The following is a 22,447-nucleotide window of genomic DNA, read 5'->3' on the forward strand; positions in this document are numbered from 1 at the left end:
GTTTCAATTCTGCCATTTAAAATCTTCTTGCGCCTTATTCTGATCTGTAGGCATGTATTATATAATAGTAATGAGAAAATTGAAATTCCTATACGGAATCTATGGGACGAAATTAGAGCAATGATAACAGTTATAATTAAAAAATGGTATGTAGACTATTAATGAATTAATAAGGCACGCACATATTACATATATGTGCGTGTATTAAAGAAATATAATGAAAAGAAATGATTCCTATGGCGCATTCGTCGTTTATTTGTACAAAATACAGCACGGAACTAGATTAAAGTAAAATTAAAAAAGAGTTTTTGTATTAATCACAATCCATACGCATTATTTTAGACATTTTAAATAAACATGATTTTATTCACTCTCTCTACTTAATAGGTTTCATCTGCCACAGTCCATCGTTCAAGTAGTGACAATTCTCTACGCCAATTCCTTTATTAATTTTAGCTCTATAAAAGAAGCATACATCAAAATCACACAAAATCAAAGAGTAATTATTACATATAAACTTACATATCCTCAGTCGAAAGGGTCGTAATGCCCACGGCAAGGGCATGCTGTTTACCCTCAGCCATTATAGCAACGACAGTGCCTTTATCTACGGGAGTCATACATGCACCAGGTGACGTTAGTCCGGGGCACATAATATTAGCTCCACTTAATACAAATCGAATTGCACCCTTGTCAACTTGTTCCATAGGTAAAAAGAATGGATATTTATGCAAAAGGCGAAGCGACGGCATCCACTGCCCTTCCCGATGACGGAAAAACAGTTGCTCTCCATTTCCGTTCACAAGGATCTCTATGTGATCATGACTGAAATACAAAAATTTATCGAATTAAATTTTAAATAATGCTAGGGAATGCTTTCTATGATATGTTATAATATGTGGATTGGAAGATGTTACCCTCCTCTATAAAGGAGGTTCAAAAATGCCATTCACTGCAATTGAGCACATAGATCACTTCACGAAAGGGCATGAAAGAGCTGAAAATGATGTTATTGATTTTGGGGTGGAGAGACCGACGTGAAACAACCATTATGTTCCATGGACCAATTTAACCAAGTAGCGTCCATACGACGAGTTCAATGGTTTTGGGTTGTTTTCTCAACTCAGTCTTGTATCCAGTTCGTGAAATTCGTAATAGATGATTCATTTCCAATTCAGTCAGGTCTATAGTAGCACTTTCTAACCATGAACAACAGTAGAATGTACTTTCCATTCTTACTTTTTAAGGTTTTGTGTAAACACAAAACCTTATTAAAATCGGTTTACCGTCTGTCTGTCTGTCCGTCACACGCATTTTTCTCGGAAACGGTTATAGCGATTGACACCAAATTTGGTAGAAAGGTGGGAACTGTGAACGCTCACGCATACAGTGAGTTACATCCTCTTACGTCGAATTTAAGGGGGGGTCCCCATACATGCAAAAGGGGGGTGTAATTTTTTTTTCATCAAATATAGTCATGTGGAGTATCAAATTAAAGGTATCAGTTAGTACTTTTCGAAAACGGTCTTAGTTTTGACATTTGTTGGAAAGGAGGGGAGTGCGGGGGGTTGAAAGTAACCATTCCTTTACGGGGGCCATTCTCAGAAACTACCCAACCGAAAAATCTGAAAAAAATCAAGAGGCTGCCACTATATGGTGCCTGGGCTCCGAAATACCTTCCACACTGATATCTGCACAAATAAAGTTAATAATAGTATATTACTATAATTTTTAGTAATTCGCTGCAAAACCCCCCTTAAGTTCATGCTGGGACGACGAAATTTCGCAACAATATAGGGTGTAACATAGAGGATGACGTTACCAAGTTTGGTGGAAATCACACTATTGCTAACAAAGTTATAATACGTCAAAGTTGTCGCTTCTTTGCAAATTCAAGGCTATAAATGTTAATATCATCCGAAAGTGGATATTCTCACATAATATTGTATATGCATATATTACGTGCTACGTACTAAGAAATGCACAAAACCTTTCGTAACTGAAGCGTCCAGCTTCCGGTTTCCCGACTTGTTTTTTTAATCAATGTGAAGAACTATTTATCTCGGCTAATGCTTAAAAGTATTGGTTAAGCTCTACAAATTTCTAGTAAATGTCAATTCTTTCTATTTCATATTATATTATGGTCTTCTAAGAAACATGCTGTCCTTGTCGAGAAATCTTCAGTAGTGAAAAAAAGGCAGGCCTTAGTGACCATTAACAAGGTCAGTATTAGATCACGAGGTCGTTTCAAAATTGATCATTAGATACCTGGGGGTAATGATCGATGTCAAGTTGAGTTTCAAGGGGCACCTGGACTATGCACGCTACAAGGCAGCAAAGGCTTCTTAATATTGAGGGGGAGGGGGCCGCTTATCGCAGGGGTGGTGAAATTCATCCTGCTATATGCGGCTCCTGGGTAGGAGCACTGGACAACACAGTGAACCAGAGAAGAATGAGTTCAGCATACCGACCAATCGCACTTAGGGTGTGCAGCGCATATAGGATATTATCCACTGGACCCATACACTGATCCCGTGTATTAAGAGATGGATAGTGGTTTTAGTGGGTGAGAATCTAGCACACTGTTGCAACCTGGCGCAGTAGCACCATTTTTAAGATTTCTACCTCCACCCATAAACAATTCGAAATACCGGAAGCTGGCGCATGTATATAAATTGATCGTACGCCTATTTTCGACATACTTCATGCATAAAAGTATACACACGTACATATAAAGTTCGTATATTGAATACCGCTTGTTCATCTAAATGAATTAGGCACTACCCCAAAGTTTAATTTACATGAACATATAAATACATACATAATTGATATTGATATATAAATGATTGAAAAACTAAAACGAAATGTTTCCCTTCATGTGAGCTCACTTTTTTTGATAATGACGAATTGATGTTATGATGACGTCATATACTTTTTAAAATGCATGAAATACACATAACCTTTTATAACTTTGTTTAGGATAGTTGGATTACATTCAAACTTCTCAAAGTTATGCTATCCCTTATGCAAGTGTCAGATTTTGTACTTTTAGCATGAACCGCGTAAACTTTTAAAATATACTAATATACTATTATTAACTTTATTTATGCATATATCGGAACTAAATGTACTTTGAGGCCTAGATTTATTTAGATTTAGATATACCACTGCGTTTTTTTTCAGATTTTTCGGTAGGATAGGTTCTGAGAACGAAACCTGTTACACTTTTTAAGGGTCATATTTTGAGCTCCCACTCCCCCACGTTCCACTCGAGATCAAGGGGAAGTTCGAAAATTACTAATTGAGCCCTTTCATTTGATACCCCACATGGACACATTCTGTGAAAAAAAATGTGCGCCTCCTTTCACATAACATGCAATTTGCAAAAATTGTTAGTGAAGCATTGTTATCCGACGTCGAAACGAAATGTACCCAACATTCAACTCAAAACTTTCCTGGGATTAACCAGGGATCCTATTGACCAAAATCTGGAATATATGTACAAACTTTCCTGAACCTATTGCAACAAGTAAAGATTGCCCTGTGAGTTGGGACTACACTCAAACTCACATACACTCAAATTCTTCCCTGCTTGTCGTAAGAGACGACTAAAACGGATATAAATTTGTGGACTAGCAACCTCCAAATTTTGAAACTTTACGGTTAACGAAACGTCAACAACGCCTCAAATAGGGACTGACTCATGGCAATGATCTTTGGTTCTCGGAAACGGACTATGATTGCTTTCTGGAATATGCGTACGCTCCTCAGTAACGGTAGCGAGGGTCTTCAGAATGCTCGCTTACTCCAGCTTGAGCGGGAAGTCCAGCGATATAAATTGGACATTCTGGCCCTAAGTAAAGTAAGATGGAGGGACTCTGGAGAATATTCCTCTTCCTCTTGCGCTAATGTGCTTTTGTATTCTGGAAAACCAAGTGTTAGCAGACGCGAATTCGATGTCGGGATGCTTCTGATTTCTACCGCAAGCCGCGCTCTCTTGACTTGGGAACCGGTTTTTGACAGTCGTCTAACTGCAAGATTCTGGCCCAGGTGAAGGAGCATCAAAACTGTATAGTTCTACGCACGAAAGGAAACTTTCCCATATAGTTTAGAAAGATGCTTTCTACGAGCAATTAATCACAGTTAAGAGGGGAGGGGGCTGCCTAAAGGTGACATTGTGGTCGTGATGGGTGATCTGAATACCAAGGTGGGATCTGATAACACCTTCCTTGGACATGTGATGGGGAAGCACGGTCTTCGCGTTCGCAATGATAATGGTGGGAGATTAATGGATTTCTGCAACTTCCACCACCTCGTCATTGGTGGCACATTGTTCGAGAACAGAGCCTGTCATAAGGTTAGTTGGGTTTCAACTGACCGATACTGTACGGGCAATTAAGATAGGTAGATTTAGGAGTTGTCTGTTAGACGTGCATAAAAAGAGAGGCGCTGACATCGTTCTCGAAAGGGATCAGCATCACATCGTCGCCTATGTATTGCGTCCGCCACTTCCCGTAGGGTTGGAGAACTGCAACTCCATAAGTTGTGTGACCCAGCTGCGTTATCTTGCTGATTGAATAGCGGTTATACTAAGTAGCCTGCGTGAGATATTCTCAGGAGGATGAACATTGTGCGGTCATCGGCCAGGTCCCGAAGCGGAGTCATAAGATCTGGCTAACTGTGGAATCGTGGAAGTGGATCGATCAATAGGAGGGATTAAAGGCTCTGCTGACCGTTGCGGGCGATGGCGTGCGTGACGCACTCTATTTCCGATACCGAGCGAAATCCCGAGAAGTTGAGCATAGTGTACGCCGTGACAAAAGAAAATTTGCTATAGCGCTAATCAGGTAAGTGGATGTTGCCACAAATCGCAATAATTTCAGGAATGTATACCGCACCATTAAAGAGCTTATATGTGGTTGCAAATCTTTCGATGGTCCGGTAGAGGACGTCAACGGTCGACTTCTCATCCACGATGCTGAACAACTGAAGATGTGAAAAGTACACTTTACCACGGTTCTTAACCGTATTACATCAGGTGAGTTTCTCCTCTTATGGATGAAATGGCTAGTCACCGTAACATGCGGATACGGACTGTTCCTCCAAGCAAAAGAGAAATCATTTCGGCGATCAATGCACCCAAACGGAGTAAAGCCGCTCTGCTTGACAGTCTTCCCCTAAAGTTCTTTATAACTGCACCAACAATTACTGCAGATCTGCTGCTTCCACTCGTACGGAAATTTGGGAATCCGAGACATTTCCCAGTGAATGGAAGGAAATGATCGTCAAGATTACAAAGAAGGAGACCCGTTTTGAGTGTGACCATTGGAGGGATATCTGCGTGCTCCCTGCCGTTGTAAAGATAATAGCGAAAATAATTCTGGAACGCATCAAAGAACATCTCGAAAGCTTGATAGACAGAGAACAGGCTGGTTTCCGTTCCGGATCCTCCTAAATTGAGCACATCAACACCCTGCGGATCATTTTGGAACGATGCGCGAAGTTTAGATCTTCGCTGCACCTGCTCTTCATCGATTTCGAGAAAGTTTTCAATAGCGTGAAAAGCGAGTGCAGCTGGAGTGCTCTATGCAGGAGGGGCATTCCCGAGAAACTAACATATGATGGTGCAAAATGTCGCGCTCTGCACCGAGGCAAAATCTCGGAGGATTTTGAGGCCCAATGCGGAGTCCAACAAGATTGCATCTTGTCACCGATATTATTGTTATTGTAATCGGTGACATTCTTCATGCTGCCTTATGCTGAGGACGTGGAGGAGTTCAATGGACAGTGATATCTTTACTCAAATACCTCGACTACGCTGTTGACATCCGCTTACTCTCCCACCGAGTCATGAACCTTGGTCAAATGGCTCTGGATTTGGAAACAGAGGCAAGTAGAGTTGGACTGAAGATATATACCAATAAAACCAAGGTTCTCAGTCTGACGGGTCAACGCAATCTGCATTAATGGACAGAGCATTGAAAGTGTCAATTTGGATATCTAGAAAGTGTGGTTTTTGCGGACGGTGACACCGAACTGGATGTTGCCTGACATATTAACAGCGGTAGATCTGCTTTCGTTGCCCTCTTTAAAATCCGGAAATACAGTTATCTCAACACAAAGATCAAATTGAGACAGTTCTGTGCTAGTGTTCTTCTGTCTTGTTAAATTGGAGTAGCGCGTGGAAAGTGAGGTCAATGACATTATCTCAAACGAAAGGCTTGGTTGGCGCACAGGTTTGGCACTCGTACGCTCTGTGATCGGGAGACGGAAGTGGCAGCGGATAGGTCACACTTTATGGAGAGGCGACAAATGCATTGCGGACTGCGCTATGTAGTGGAATCCACTCTTCCAAGATGGCCGACAAGTGGATCGCCGCAAAGGGCACTTGGCGTAGAACAGTAGAGGAAGAGTGCGAGCGTCTCGGGAAGTCCTGGAGGGAGCTGAAGCGCATTCCATGTAACCGCGAGCGATGGCGCGTAGGTGTGGTTGACGCGCTATACCCCACCAAGTGGTGAATGGCAACCAAACCCGCATCAGAGAGCACTTGAGGGAGGCAGAATTGGCGGGAAAAAAGAGATCCACAGGCTTCAGGACGCAGGTCGCGGAGCACATCGCCTTGTTGACACCATTTACAAGGAGGAAATAAGATTTGTGATACGGATAACTGTTAAAAGAATATTAGAGTGGTCGAAAGTATAAAAATTTGCAGAACCCACAAGACCTATAGATACTTAGGCAACGAATATTCCTGGCCATATTCTCATCGGTCAAGAGACGTACTCGAGAGAATAATTATGACATAACTACAAAACCATAAAATCTGGAAAAAATTATGAAGTTGCCTCTATACGATATCTATGTAGGCCTAAAAATACCTTACCGATATCCACTCAAATAAAGTTAAAAATAGTACAAATGTAACAGTATATTACTATATTTTTTGGAAACTTTCCTAGTCTTAGAATCATAAAATTTTGCAGAAAATCCTACGATAAGTGGTAAAGTTATATGAGATCAAAGTTGTTTTTTGTGTGTAAATTTACAAGAACGCAAGATAGTTAATATTGATATTAACCACCATATGAAGCACAGAAAGGCTTTCACACTGAGCGCCAAGTTTCGGGTTCGGGACTTAATTCAATAAAGAAATGCTTCCGCTTCAAATAGCCAATCCTGTGTACATTGAAATTTGAAAATTCACGAAAGAATTGGCTTGGAAAGAAATAGAAGCCAGATAACCGGTACATCCCGAGATACTAGATCCAGAAATGCAATGTAAAGAGGGCAATGATTCTCACGGTGTTTCTCCATGAGTAACTGCGTAGCGCGTTCAGTAGTTCCGCAGTTCTTGACAAATCCGGCTTGATTCACGGTTATCTCAACGATTTCGCAAATATGGTTGTCAAGAAAGCGTTCAAAAATGTTAAATTATTTCACCTGATACACATTATGGATGTTTTCCTACACTTTCTCGATACGCGTAGGATTGCGTTTAAATCAGGGTATGCAAATATTACTTTCCTAGAACCCTATTTTGCTTTCCAAAAGTGTTCCTTGAAAATATGCATATATGGATTCATAACAAAAAAATAAAAATTCTAGAACTATAAGTACTCCTGCTTTAGATTCATCGTTACATTGCGTTAAAGTAGTTTATAATTTGTAAGATTTTTGAAAAATATTCCGTCCAAACATATGAGAATACAAAGTGCACACACATCATTTGGAAGTAAATTTGCCCTAATGGAGGAAAGTCACATTGTTCTTTCTAAAAATACAAAAAGTCGTGCTCCAGGTGAGGCTCGAACTCACAACCCCGGCATTGCTCACAAGTTACTGATTATAAGTACCGTGCGCTAACCAATTGCGCCACTGGAGCTACGGCGAGGGGAGGAAAATTCTTACACACTTCAACACATCGTTCCGTTCGCAAGAACTTCTATGGAAAGTAAACGGAAGCTTCACTAAGCTCACTGCACTTTCCCTGGGTCCAGTTCAACGCCCTCTGCTCGAGCTTTTTCCAATTCAGAACTTTCTGCTTCTACTGAAAGCGTCGACTACGATTTCAGTCGAGGCGACAATACGAGAACGTGTCGCTGGAGCGCGGCATCATCGTTGGCGGTGAGGCATTCACAATAACTTCCCAGGCGAAAGTGGCCGGAATTGAGTAGAGCGGAGTGTAGACATGTGCTATGTATGTGTACCCTGTACCGGCCGGTTACCTTGCGGGCTGCGTTTGAAGCATTGATGAATGGGTCATTCATGGTTGGTAGACCGAAACAGGGCTCTCACCTTATCTTCGTTCCTTTATTATTAGGAAAGAAGTTAAATAGTCATATCTGATGATACGAGAGGGAGGAAAATTCAACTCTACTCTATGCCAGAAAGCAAGGAAGATGATTAACGTAGATTGTTGGAAATTGATTACTTGTTTGATCTGCATCCTCTGGAAATGGTTATAGACAAATCACATAATTATTTTCAATCGCGAATTTTCATTTCTGTGTACACAATGGGTAATTACAGATATCCCTGTGAGATGTGGATTAAGAATTCGCTTATATCCTTTTCATCGTAAACCTGCAATCTTCCAAGTCAATCCTGTGGTTCATTCAACCTTAAGCAGAGTCCGCATGCTATCACGTTTGACGGCAAGTTCGATTATTACAACGGCCTTCGCGAGAGACTCCACAGCGTGAAATCGCGACCCTTATCAACGACAAAATATGTAATATTCTACTGACATATGGATGTTGATGTTGACTAGAAGTAACAGTTTCACAGTCGGAGGGATGTTGCGCCTTAATGGTGCAACGGTTGAGTATAAGTCTCTCGATTTCGTTGCCCCGGGTTCGAATCCCGGTTGTCATGGATGTTTGTGGTGGTTTTTATGTATGTATCTGCTGTAGGCTTGCCACCTGCTCCGTATTTATGTATGATAAATCAGTGGAATCCCGATAATTCGTACATCGAATTTGCCGGTCCCCATAGCTAATTTTCTTTCTTTCCCCAGAGCTTTTTCTTTCTTCTCTTTATGTTGAACAAATAACAATGTGCTAATCTGCTCCCAGTCTTTATACTTTTCACCTTTTAACTAACCAAGCCATTGGCCGATGTGAACAAATTGATAACCACAATATAGAGAGATTCTGATCTGATATTATTCTTTATTTTTGTGATTAAATTCGCAATCAAACACACGTACGGAAGAAGCTCATTATTGTGAGTAAAAAAGAAAATAAAACTATAACAATTAAGATATTTTCTAAATTCAAAATAAATTAATTTAATTCACTGTTTTCTACCACTAAGCACACGCCTGGCTTCGGTCACGGCTGGAGGCAGAAGAGACCGGTTATTCTCCATACGGTCCCTCTGCCTTCGACCAACGGCTCTTTCTCACCGCTAGCTCTCCACTATAGTGGCGAGTTCTAAAATGCGTGGAGAGCGCCGGTGGCACCATCTACCCGCTCGCATTCGCAACATTCGATATAAATTTCGAATGCCGCGAATCCTGCTGCACCACAACAATAAGAAAGCAAAGACCGTAGTACCGTTATACTCCTCGAAAGAGTTAAGGGGTAATATCCAGTTAGAATTTTCAAGAAATCGTTTTTTATTTGATTTTCGTAATGTACATATATTTAAGTATACACACAAAAAAATTTATGCTGATTCGAAGAATATTCTCGAAGGTAGATGGATATTTGTAAAGACATATCAAAGCGTAAAGTAAAATGCTGGAGCGGCAGCTGCTTACTTGGAACGTTGTCGCAAGTGATTATTGCTAATGGACTTTTCTAATGTATACAAATCCATAACAAGTCGGGAAATCGGTAGCTGGGCGCTTCAGGTTTGAAAGGTTTTGTTTGTTTCTTCTGTGAGTATATTTGAGTGCAGAACTATCCCATTTGTACGTAGCCCATTATGTGTATGCATTTAGCATCTCAGGAACCCATTTTGAGTCAATTACGGCTATCCAAGCGGCCGTGACGAGGGTACTCGCGGACATCCCAGTCAAAGGGTTCCAGAAATGTTACGGCCGCTTGGATGTCCGTACCGTCCTTTGACCACCAATCCTGTTCTAGGGAACATCATAAGGTGACATATCGGGCGAACAAGGCGGCTGTTGCAGTACGGCGATCCCTTTAGAAGCTAAATACTGGGACACGCTGAGGACGGTGTGGCACGGCGTGTTGTCGTAATGAAGGATCCAGTTACGAGCGACCGCACCCTGTTAGCACGTTTTAGCAATCTTTCGAATACTTGGCGATAGTACACTTGATTTACGATACATTCGACTACTGGCCGGTAAACTTCATGACCGCCCAAAAGGAAACATCTACAGATACCGCTTCAGATTACAGTTGAAGTTTGAAACTAATTAGAGCAAGCTGTAACACCATCAGTGCGGTTCTTCACAAGCGACCTGGGATAAAAGAAAGCCAGACGTTTATGTTTCTCTCAGTTTGTCGGTGGAACAAATTCTTTTTGGACAATTCCACGACTATCAAAAAAGGTAATAATCATCGTTTTCACCTTCGACTTGCTCATGCGAGCTTTTTTCGGCCGTGCGGAGACAACCATTGTGAGCTATGGCGTTTGGTTTCCAGGTCAGTTCTCATCGACTGTAATAACTCGATCAAGCAGGGTGGGATCGTTTTCCACTTGTACCAAACAGTCTTCTGCAACGGTCATTCGATGCTGCTTTTGCTCCTCAAAAAGGTTCTTTGGAACCAGCTTCGCGCACAACTTTTTCATCCCGAAATCGCGTGTTAAAATTTGTCCGACTGTTTCACCGTTCATACCCAGTTCCGAGGCCAACATTCGAACTGATAAACACCGATCTTCACGGATTAGGGCGCGCACGCCCTGTGCATTCACGTCAGTCTGCACCTCGACGGATCTCCCACTCCGCGCCTTGTCTTCCACGCTTTCAAACCCATCCTTAAAATCATTATGCCATCGAAACACCTGGGCACGACTAAGAGCGCTATCACCATACACTTTTACAATTTAAGCATACGTTTCCGAAGCCGCCCAATCTGGCGCAAAATTTTATCGCGACGCGTTGTTCTAGATTTCGTTTCTCCATTTCCAACACGACACAGCAGGCGAAATAAACAAGCTAGAGCGATGGTGAATATCAATGGAAAGGGGAAGGGTGCCGGGGAAGGGGAAGGGAACTTGAAGGTTGCAGGTTTACCACAAGCGCGGCAATAAAATCAGTCTCATTGCTTAATTGTATAACCTCGTAGATATATACTATTATTAACTTAATTTGAGCAAACATCGATATGAAGAGTATTTTGAGGCATGAAGACCGTATAGAGGCAGCTTCATGATTTTTTTTTGCAGATTTTACGGTTGGGTAGTTTCTAAGAATGCATCCGTTAAAGAAATCACCAGTTTCGACCCTTCCCACTCTCCGCCTCTCCAACAAATGTCAAAACCAACACCGACTTTTCATTTGATACCCAACATGACTATATTTGGTGAAAAACAATTTTAAACCTCCTTTTGCATGTATGAGGACCCCCTTTAATCTCAACGTAGAAAGATGACACTCACTCCATGTCTGGCAATTTACAGTTACCATCTTCTCACCAAATTTCGCGTCAATCGGTATAGCTGTTTCGGAGAAAAGTGCGTGTGACAGACAGAAAGACAGAAAGACATTGAGCCGATTTTTGTTTTGCAAACAAAACAAGTAGTGTCGTTTCATACCTGCGAGGTAAATTCAATTTTGTATGTTCCCAAACTGGCAAATATTGAAGAATAATAGTCAGTCTAAACAACCAAACCAAAAATAAATTTGTGGGCTCGTGTATACTTCCTTGTGTGAATTTTTGGGAAAATAAAGTGCAGCCGAGAATTGAGAAAATCCTCGAAAATTCAAAAATCGAGATCAAAGTACCGTAAAAATGTTTTAAATCCAAAAACAGCTGAAACGGATGAAAGTAGTTTTAGTGCCTCTGCGAAACAATGAAAAATGTCAGCGTAAATTTTTGTTTATTGTAGATTGACGAATTGTCCGACGACAGCTCCAAGTCGAATTATTAGAAGCTACCGAATGTGCGGAAGGTTTATTATATGGCCCTGGAATAGATGACTCAATGTAAGTTGAAAAAAAATTACTGTGTGTAAAGTGCTTTTAAAATTTAAAAAGCGTTTTTCTCAAAAGCCGATTTGCACGATTTCCTGAAAACAACAGAACCGATTGCCCTCAAATTTTACCACAAACTTCTTAGTTATATTTCATATCAAATATCAATTTTTGGGTTTGAGGAGCCGCCATTTTGTCAAAAAAAAAAAAATTATTTTGCCAATTTCTTCGATTAATGCAAGATTATACACTATACACAGTCTAGAGATATCGTGCACACTGCATGACGTCTTTTTTTAGAGAAACTCGCGGAGATCGGCTGCAGCAGCTTTCAAAATAATTTTTTTTACAAATAAAAACTTTTAAAATAGTTTTAAAACTATACCAAATAGATCGACATATTTTCAAATGTGCGGGTAGTATAGGTCCCAGGACGAAACGTGGATTGGTACCCACGATGGAGCATAAAACCTGGGAAACGGCTCCTGAACCAATACCAGCAGCTCTACTACCAAACCCTATCTCCACCTCCACGTGGTGACCGTTAGGAGCTCCTTCTTAACGAAAAGTTCTAGACGGAGAAGCATGAAGGCGAGTCTCCTACGCCTAAAAATGAGACAAAGTGTACCAACTGTTCCTCCAGGTTACGGCTTGAGTAGGGCTGACAACCCTACACGGAAAACAACATTTTACCAAGCTACAACAGGAGCCTCGGACTGGACTGATAAGAAAACGACGAACCTGGCAACGACAACGAAATAACGATTTGCACATTTTCTCATGGAACGTACGCTCCCTGTACAGAGATGACGCTGACAAACAGCTAGCCGATATTCTGTCCTAATATAGCGCTGATGTAACAGCGTTGCAGGAAATGCGTTGGACAGGGACGGGTTTCCTGGAGAAGAGGCGCTACACCATATATTATAGCGGCCATCCAGTAGACAATGTGCTCGGAGTAGGTTTCTTAGTCAGTCAAAAAATGAAACTTCCTGTTATCGGCGTTGCAAACATAAGCGAACAGCTATGCACTCTTCGCTTGCGAGGCAAATTTAGAAATATAAGCCTCATTAACGTTCACGCCCCTACAAAGGAGATTGCAGAGTAGGGACGGAGCCCGTATTCAGATGATACGTTTGCTCCCATACCCTACATCAAAATACAAATGATAATGGACTGCGGATTATTCAATTAGCAGTGTCACACCAAATGGTTGTTGAAAGTGCCTGGTTTGCGCGGAAAGCGCTCCACAAGCAAACTTGGGCCTCTCCAGACGGGACCACTTTCAACCAAATTGACCACATGTTGATCGAACGCCGCCACTTCTCAACCTTGATGAACATCAGAACATATAGAGGGGCCCATATTGACTCGAATCACCATCTCGTTGGCATGGTGCTCCGAGCGCGAATAACAATACCATTCAGAATCCCCTCATCCGAAGAATTTTTGGCTCCCTACATGAGGATGGACGATTCCGTAGGCCACATAACGAGGAGATCTATGAGCGATACCATGACCGTCAGGTTGTGGATAAAATTCGGATCAATAGGTTAATCCGTATGGATGAGGAAGATCCAGCCCGGAAAGTCTATAAGGGCAATATCTATGGTAGAAAAAGAAGACGAGGCAGACCCTGCTTGAGATGGAGCGATGGCGTAAGTCAGCACGTCAGACAGAGATATCGAATTGGTGGATCTCGACGCAAAACCGGGATGTCTGCAGTTCTTTATTGTCTTTGTTGTCGCGCCGTTGATGATGATCATGATGATGATTTTCACACATTTTCAACAAATGGAAAGGTCTTTTCATAAATCGGTTGTTTGGTCTCCTGACTAGATATAACCCCTTAGCAGAAAACAGTTGAATTGGTCCACAAAACCATTCAAAAACATCTCGGATAGGATTCAAAACGGGTTGTAATTGGTTTTTTGAACATGCACATGCTTCGCGAAAAGGGTATCGAAAACACCCAGAATGTTAATTTTTTCAAACTTGACAGTTTGACATTTTTCAAATTTTGAATTTCTTGTGCTTGTAATTAATGAACTTTCGTCCATTTATTACATTTCTGGTGTTCTTTTTGTACATTTGCGAAAAATCTCCCGCACAAAATGTTATTTCATTTGACATGGCAATGCGAAAAACAACAAACGGCAGCCTTTTATATGCCTGTAGGTTGTAAGTACTAAGAGAATTTAGCAACTTTATTCGTTGGATTTCTGCAGTGGAGATCACTTTGTTTACATCCAATTGTATTAATGCATTCTATACACCTGTCATTATCAGCACCGTAGGGCTAAACCAGTTCTCTCAAGATTATGATTGTAATCATGTAATCACGTAATCATAATCATGTCACCATAATCCATTCAAATGCAATTGCCTTACTTCGTTGTTTAATAAAATGCATATTTGTATGACTTTCAGGTGAAATGAGTTCGAAGAAACGATGTTTTTCGATGCTTGGTGATTTTGATGGCTTCTTTGAGTAGTGTGGAGTAAACGATATTTCTTATCAATCATAAGCGATCGCTAGAGTGTTACATCGATATAAACCATGAGGTGTTCCTGGCCACGGTTCCTATTCAACCAGTAAATTCGCTAAAATAAGTGCGGACTGAAATTAGTAAGATATTGAACGTTGTTTGATGTTGTTCTCACTGGAGGAAATCGCAAATAATTTTGAGCTGCACAAAGTTGCGAGTATCTCGTCCATTTTCGAGGCCAATTATTTTAACTCGTTGGTGAGGTGAACGCCTAGCGTTCGTCTCAGCACGCAAAAGCCTCTCTGACTGAATCTCAAACGCGGCCAACCACCGGGCGTTTATTGACCGGAACAGCTTCCGACTTTGTGTAGGCACGCGTCAGAGAAACGTGTAAAGGATTTATAATCTTATGGTAACCTATGTCTCGATCGCAGCTTGTTCACCACACGAATGACCTCCTTACGAAAATAATTAGAAGCGGTAAAACTTAGTTGTTGTGAGTATTAGCGTCAGCTGCGAGAACGACAACTTTAGAACGTTTAGCACGATTCTTTATATATTGAAAATTTGAAGGACAAATAATCAAGTCTGTGTAGCAAAGATAAGTGATGGCTTTATGGTTTCCTACATAAATAAAATTAGAGAAAATTTGTCAATATTTTGTGTGATCTATGCCTTTACGTTTTGCCATAGTCCGTGGATTCCGCGATCAGATATAGATGAATGAACTTTTTTTTATATAATTCTTTGTCTGAATACTTGAACTATCGCCTTTTTGTACGGCTTAAATGTAATCTCTACTAGTTCCTCGATATTATTCTTTCTGTAATTTTTGATAAGGGGTACAAACTAATTATACACATATGAGATTGCATAATAGGTGAATTTGAAAAGAGAACAAAAAATATTCGCATAATTTTGAATGAATCTATGGTTCTGAGTGTTGGCCGACCATAACAGACAGTGAACGGCGTCTTGCGGTGATGGAGACGAAGATGTTACGTTGGACTAGTGACGTCACACGTTTTGATCACATCCGAAATGAGGATATCCGCAGTCGCTATGGGGTTGCGCCGATCGTGGAAAAGTTGCGAGAGAGGCGTCTTCGATATTATGGTCACACAATTCGTACTAACGAGAATTCACTTGCCAAGATTGGTCTGAACATCGAAGTCGATGGTAAACGACCAAAAGGCAACGGTGGCTTGATACGCTGGATAGGGATTTAAAAGTCTCGAGATTGAACCCAGATCAGGCATTCGATAGAGCAAAATGGCGAAATCGATCACGACGAGCCGAACCCACTTGTGAACGGGACAAAAACTGAAGAAAAAAAAAAGATATCTTGTGCTGTTTGGTACTTCCGTAACGTTGACCTCCAAAAGATTTGAAAACTAAAACGATAGAAAGAAATTGACTGCCCCGCTGGTAAGCACTTAGCCAGACTGAACCCCAAGGTACTGACTAACAAAATTTTGCACATAGGAAATTCAAGACGCTGAGATCCCCCTAGGAAAAACGTCAATAGAAACGTCAAATTAAAAACTTTGCTTAGTTGCGCACTAAATATAAATATAAAAGTCTCTTCTAAAAAATCGCTGTTCTAATTATATTTAACTCAGGTTAAAGGGGAGCCACCTCAGAACGTTTTCAGAATTGATTTTTTTTTATTGCATAAATCGTTAACTTAGCGCTTCCAGAATACCTCGCAAATTTCAGAGCCAAATTCGTGTTCGTGTTCCTTTAAATTTTACGAGCGTAGAACTGAGCGATTATCGGTTACAGGCTCAATCGCTGTATGTCCTTACGTAATTTGTAGTGATATGTAAATAACGTATTTATAAATACTTGGCGTCAATCTCTTTTATGAAATTTCCATTTCTTGTAACTGTATTCTATTTGTAATTAAGATTGAGAAATGCCTTCATATCCGAAAAACAACGTTTTAAATATTTTTTTTTAAAACAAAATTATCTTTAAAAACTTTAAACGCTTTTTTTCCAGCATTGTATATGGCTGGAATCAAATAAAAAATGTTCATCAATAAAAAGCAGTCGGAAAACTTTCTGAACGCAGAGAATGGGTCTTTTAAGTAATAGACCCATTTCGTACCCCCGCACTTCTCCCTTTGCAACCAGTGTCAAAACTGATATCGGCTTCGGAAAGTACTAATTGAGACCTATCATTTGGCACCTCACATGACTATATTTGGTGCAAAAAATTTACACCTCCATATTGTATGACGGAGATTTTAATAAAGTTTTGTTTGCCCTGGAACCAGTGGGACCGAAGCGGTTCGCGAAATTCCTAGATTTACATTTTTCTCACGAGGTTGCAATAAAATGCTTTCAATCGTGAATGCACGCAGAAGCCTTACATTAAAGTTCTATTTGATATTATGGCAGCCGACAATGCTCAAATAAATTTAGTATGTATAGATTAAATATATTTCTTTTTGGAAACTGAATAAACTGACTAGGCCCATGAGTTCATCCTTTCATTATAAAACTTCACATATAGGTCATAATATAGAGCAGGATACTGCTAAGTTTATTTAAAATGGATAGATCTTGTTTTAGAATAGAACTTGTTTTACACTAATCGCAAGAGAAATAGTATTATTATTATTTATCGGTAACCATGAGATCATCCCGAAATCAATGATTAATGCATTCAGTGAGTTGAATCTAATATGCTCGTGTTTATTATTTGAAGGTTGGGAAATAGAACTCCTGGAGATCTGATCTAGTAATTCGGCCAAAAACATAACTATAAAGTGACGCAATGCATTCTGTTATATGCTACTCCTGTCTGGCCTCGAGCGTTCCCCGACACCAGAGAAGAGTAAGATAAGTCCATCTGATGTGATTGCAGATTTCCAAAAAGCACGTCCGCAGCTGTCACTTGCTTGCGAAAATTCTGAAAAAATCGGTGGGGCCTATGCAGTGATCCCGTGTACTGAAAGTGGGTCGAGGGAATTACCTAGCATAATACTATGGGGGTCATAGAGATTATAGATATTATTGCATTGTTTTCGATTCGACGAGAGTGCCAACTGTCATAAATACATCGTAACACATGAGAATCCGATACGCGTAGTGAAAAAATGGAAGGAGAGCAGACAAACTTAATAAATGAGGGCATAGAAGAAGAAGAAATTTGATTGATTAGATGCTGAATACTGAAGTGAAGAAGCTTCAGGAACAAGGCCAGCCGCACGTATAATACGATCGGAAGTTGCACCACCATTTCATTGATATCACAGCCACCATTACTTAGCTAGCATGAACCGTTACAAATATTCATTAGACGGGTTAGGATTACCACGCCCAATGTAGCAGCCGGAATATCCAACGGACTACGAAGGGAAGACGCATATCATGTGTCCTCTTTAACTTAGGACTGAATGCGGGGAGTGCCATTTTATTGAATTTAACACAATTGATCGCCTATTTGATGATATTACACAGCTACAGCTTGTAAGCCTTCACCATCTCGGGCCCGGTGATTTTCGTAACATTATCAAGTGATTTTCGTAACATTATCAAGTATATTCTTGAAGAAACCTTTTGTCTAGATTGAGTTGCCGTCTACATCTCTTGAATTGCACATTAAAGAAAGCAAGCAGCCTATCAGTTACGCCTGAACAGTCCGCAGTTAATCGGCGGCCGGAACGTGTATGGGATCCGGCTAGCCTGTCAGTTTTCACTGTTCCAAGTGGCCAGTGATCGATTGGAAAACGATTCAGCCATCCGACTGGACGGACAGTAAATTAGCAAACCGATACGTGTGTAAATTAATGCGACCGGCACACGATCGTCACACAGGCACAGGTGAGTGAAAATAGTATTATCTCACCACCTTTCACAACCAAAGTTGGACTGATGGTGCCATTCGGCTTGCCGGTACATATATGACGGAGGAACTGTGAACTGTTCAGGCATTAATGGCAGGCCTGCTTGATCATGTATAGCCCGCTCCGCTACATAAGATCATGATCTCGTCATCCCGAGTACATCCTTCGGAAACTTGGGTTAAAAGCAGGTAAAATTACTAACTTTTAGCCGAATTGGAAAAGATCCTCCTCCCTTCATAATGAACGATTCTCCCGCCTATGTAATCACGAAATTTATTTGCACTACAGCTGTTGATAAAAATCAAGCTTTACAGGCTGCAGCCCGGCCTATTACCAAGGGTAATATCTACCCTAGGAGACAACGAGATTGGCCCTGCTTTCGATAGAGCGATTGCGAATACCATGATGCCAAGGATTTGTTAAGGATAATGAATTGGATGGCGCGAGAGAAATTTGGGAAATCTGCACAGCAGGCTATTTGTCAAAGATCAGGGTTGTTGCCTAAGTTAGCTTTATGTTTCCTACTATGCTTACGCTTTTCCAGTAAAATTACCTTTGAGAATTGTATATTACATTATTCGACGAAAATTTGAAGTTGTTCGACATTCTAATCATAGGTTTATTTGCTGATCTAGATCATGTTGTGGGATTCAAATTTATCATGTAGGATAACGTCACCGAATCGGAGAAGTGCTTAATGTCCGTCTGAACCCGCCCAGAACTTAGGATCGTAGTAACCATCAACGCTGTAACAATCCCAACAGCAGCCACCGCTTAAATCAGTCTAAACAATATTTCAACGTAGCATCTTCATGGCCATTATCGTGAGGCGCCATTCATTGCCTTTCACAGTGGGCCATAGAGAGTGACCGGCGACGGCACTGTGGTAAATTTTGGACTTGAAACATTCATTGATACGTCGCACGGTTGCGTGAAGCAGTTTCATAATGCAATTCTCCATTGGCTGATAGCTTTAATTCGAGATATTTAAATCGGTCAGTCCTGGGAAGGTTAATGACACTTATAGTCCGTTTCATTTGACTCGGTCGTCGAAAATACTGATTCATTCAATCTCAGACTGCGTCGCATGAGGCGATCATTCCATTTTTGAATAAGTTGCTCGAAATCAGCTTTGCTACCATTACTGTTGCTCTTAGTCATCAAATTGGCATGGAGTGTTTGAATATTAAAGTAGTAGTCTCTTTGAATTTTATAGTTAATATACAATAAATGTGAAAATAACACTCCTGAATCTGGGAAAACACTTCCACAATGATCCGTAAAGCAAACCTCGAAGATTACATGAACTTGGGCAAGACTTCGCACGATTGAAACGCACGATTCGACGATCAAAACGTACAAATATAAAACTTGCAATTCATGCAACAGATATGCTAGGCTCACTAGACGATATTGAGGGATTATCAGAGGGGGAGTAGCAGAGGGATCCGTCCTAGGGCCGGACCTCTGGAGTGCTTCCCACGTTAGTCTGCTAAGACTCGACATGCTAGTAGTAATATCTTGACCAAAAGAGAATCCCGACCGTGCGTCCCATATCGATCGGCGAATTGACTATGAGAGTGGAAACCAGCGGATAAATACCTTAGTTTAATGCTCGACAGGGCTGCAGATGGAATCTCAGCTTTCTTCTTCTTCTTTTTCTTCAGCCTTTGTCCCGCTCACAAGCGGGGTCGACTCGTCGTGATCGGCCTAGCCTGATCTGGATGCAATCTGGAAGCTTTTAAACCCCCATCAACAGTATCAAGCTACCGTTGTTTCGGCCTGCCATTTGGTCGTTTACCGTCGACTTCGATGTTTGTCCCCATACACTGCAACCCCATATCATCACTAGTCCAACGAAACATCTTCGTCCCCATTACCGCAAAATGCCGTTCATTGTCTTTTATTTTCGACCAACACCCAGAACCATAGGGACCGACAGGACGGACGACATTCCGGTAAATTTTAGATATGAGGCGTTCGTTGATACATCGAACACAAAGATCTAGAGTTGTGGAACGCCACTTCATCTAGGTTGCGTTAATGCGTATTGTCGTAGAGCATACCAGATGAGTTCGTTTGTCACACGGTCAAACGCTATCTCTAGATCCAGAAATGCAATGTAAAGAGGCCGAAGCTTCACATCGTTGTAATCCATGAGTAACCGCGCAACGTGTAGTGCGTCAGTAGTTCTACAGTTCTTGACAAATCCGGCATGATTCACGGTTATTTCAACGATTTCGCGAATACGGTTGTCATGAATGCGTTCAAAAATCGTCATGGTATGGGATAGTAATCGGATCGGACGGTTATTTGAACATCCTGCTGGACTAAATTTCTTTTTCCATGTTGCAACGGTGATACTTTCTTGCCAATCAGATGGTACTCTACCTTCCTGAATAACCCGATTAAAGAATGCTGGTGGATCTATATCTACCAGGAGACGTCTTCTTATGGGTGGAAAGCAGTACGTTCTGTTCTATGGTGCGGAGGTATGGGCTGATGCCCTTGGTAAGGAGGTGCATCGTAAGCGCCTTGCTCAAGTGCAAATAGGGGGAGCTATGCGAGTGGGTTCTGCTTATCGCAGTGTCTCAGAATCGGCCACGATAGTGATCGCCGAAATGATCCCCATTGCCCTCCTTGCTAAGGTGCGTAAGGTTATCAACAGACGCAATTGTTCGGGCTCTTCTTGTTGCGACGAAGATTGAGTTCAATCGGATTCGGATGGCAAGGAGTTCCCTTCCTTCTCTCTCATCGAAAAAAATTCCCTGACTTGAAAGCTCCCAAAGCCGGGGGAGCAGGAGAGCTAGCTATAAGCAATGTGCCAAACGGTTCTAGGCCAGTTCTCTGATGACAGGGAGGTTTTTAGTTATTAGTCCTGCTAGTACTTTTGCCGGAGTCTAACTTTCTGTGCATAATCGCATTCACCTACCCTAATCCCAAAAATAAACTCATGAAGCGCTTTTATTTTTCAACAAATATTTGCAGGATGTACTCAAAGCAAACCTGAACTTAGAAATCACCATAGTCCAGCATAGCAGCCCTTCACGTTTCAACGTTTGGCTTCAGCAGCAGAATAAAACGTTTCATGTAGGCAAAAAATTACCCCAAACACCATCGTTCGTACTTCTCGAATAATTGAATGTGTAAAAAGCAGACTCTATTTAAATATGTAGTAGAGAGCAGAGAAGAAAATTAGGCAGAATATTCTAATCTGGCGGCAGTGACTTGCCTGACCTTCAGTGTAAATCAGTAATCGTCCCAAGACTGCTTCGCATGGGTACTTTCTAATTGGAAGCAAGACCTTTTAATATTGTAATATGTAGTCGCTAACAAAAGGCTCAAATCGAAGGCAGGAAAACCATTAAAACAATCGACGATACTGTTTCGGTACACCAAATTTAATTTGTTGTTGACATCGAGGCGCTTATCAGCATTATTAGCTTCTAATTCACTATAGGAAAGCACTTACCACTTAACAATGCGAAATGCATCCTTTTTAGGGAATACTTCGTCAATGTATCCTTCGAGATGGGGGTAGCTCTCTAGCAGCTTTGCACGTATTCCCTTTTGTACTGAAGACTTGAGTTGCTGAACACCGGAAACACTTTCCTTGTCGTCGAACCTGGAACGGAAAGTGAAACATTTCCCATTTAACGAATTCGTTCGACTTCAAATAATATCAACAGCGAGTTCGTTTGCCGACATTGTTAACCTAAATTGCAGAAGAGTGGGCAATGCGAGAGATACGGTCGCAGCTCTATCCAACTTACTTTTTAAACATGACTGCAAACGTTTAGGGACGAATTAATAGAAATGCTATAGAAAAACTTAGCTCTACCGAGTTATGAAAAAACAGATTTAAGGAACTGTCAACACTACACAACCACCCCGTGGCAGTCTCTTTGACAGTTATCCTATAATGTAGAAGAACCCTTTCATTTAGGACGGTTGAAGAATAAATTGGGAAAAAGTTTCAACAAATTATTATGT

The 22,447-nt window shown here is 41.1% G+C and overlaps 1 protein-coding gene and 1 non-coding gene across 2 annotated transcripts; both read right to left on the minus strand.

The window, feature by feature from the left end:
• Positions 1 to 231: 231 nt before the first annotated feature.
• LOC119657523 (malignant T-cell-amplified sequence 1 homolog) lies at positions 232 to 22,388 on the minus strand. Its single transcript, XM_038064467.1, has 4 exons — positions 22,228 to 22,388; positions 21,927 to 22,079; positions 523 to 825; positions 232 to 458 (listed from the first exon to the last, which is right to left on the minus strand). Exons 1-4 carry the CDS (start codon positions 22,236 to 22,238, stop codon positions 377 to 379), a joined length of 549 nt encoding a protein of 182 aa, XP_037920395.1. The 5' UTR covers positions 22,239 to 22,388; the 3' UTR covers positions 232 to 376.
• On the minus strand, positions 7,791 to 7,882 carry Trnai-uau. The gene is given in 2 exon segments: positions 7,791 to 7,826; positions 7,845 to 7,882. It is a non-coding gene; the product is annotated as a tRNA-Ile (tRNA).
• Positions 22,389 to 22,447: the final 59 nt, after the last annotated feature.

The sequence above is a fragment of the Hermetia illucens genome, chromosome 5 (assembly GCF_905115235.1).
Source record: "Hermetia illucens chromosome 5, iHerIll2.2.curated.20191125, whole genome shotgun sequence".
Lineage (NCBI taxonomy): Eukaryota > Metazoa > Arthropoda > Insecta > Diptera > Stratiomyidae > Hermetia > Hermetia illucens.

What these genes read in the sequence shown, in the direction of transcription:
- LOC119657523 (XM_038064467.1), bottom strand. An exon ending in GCATTTCGCATTGTTAAGTG is followed by an intron (nt 826 to 21,926) that starts GTAAGTGCTTTC and finishes TTTGTATTTCAG; the next exon opens with TCATGATCACATAGAGATCC. An exon ending in ACCCTTTCGACTGAGGATAT is followed by an intron (nt 459 to 522) that starts GTAAGTTTATAT and finishes CTTCTTTTATAG; the next exon opens with AGCTAAAATTAATAAAGGAA.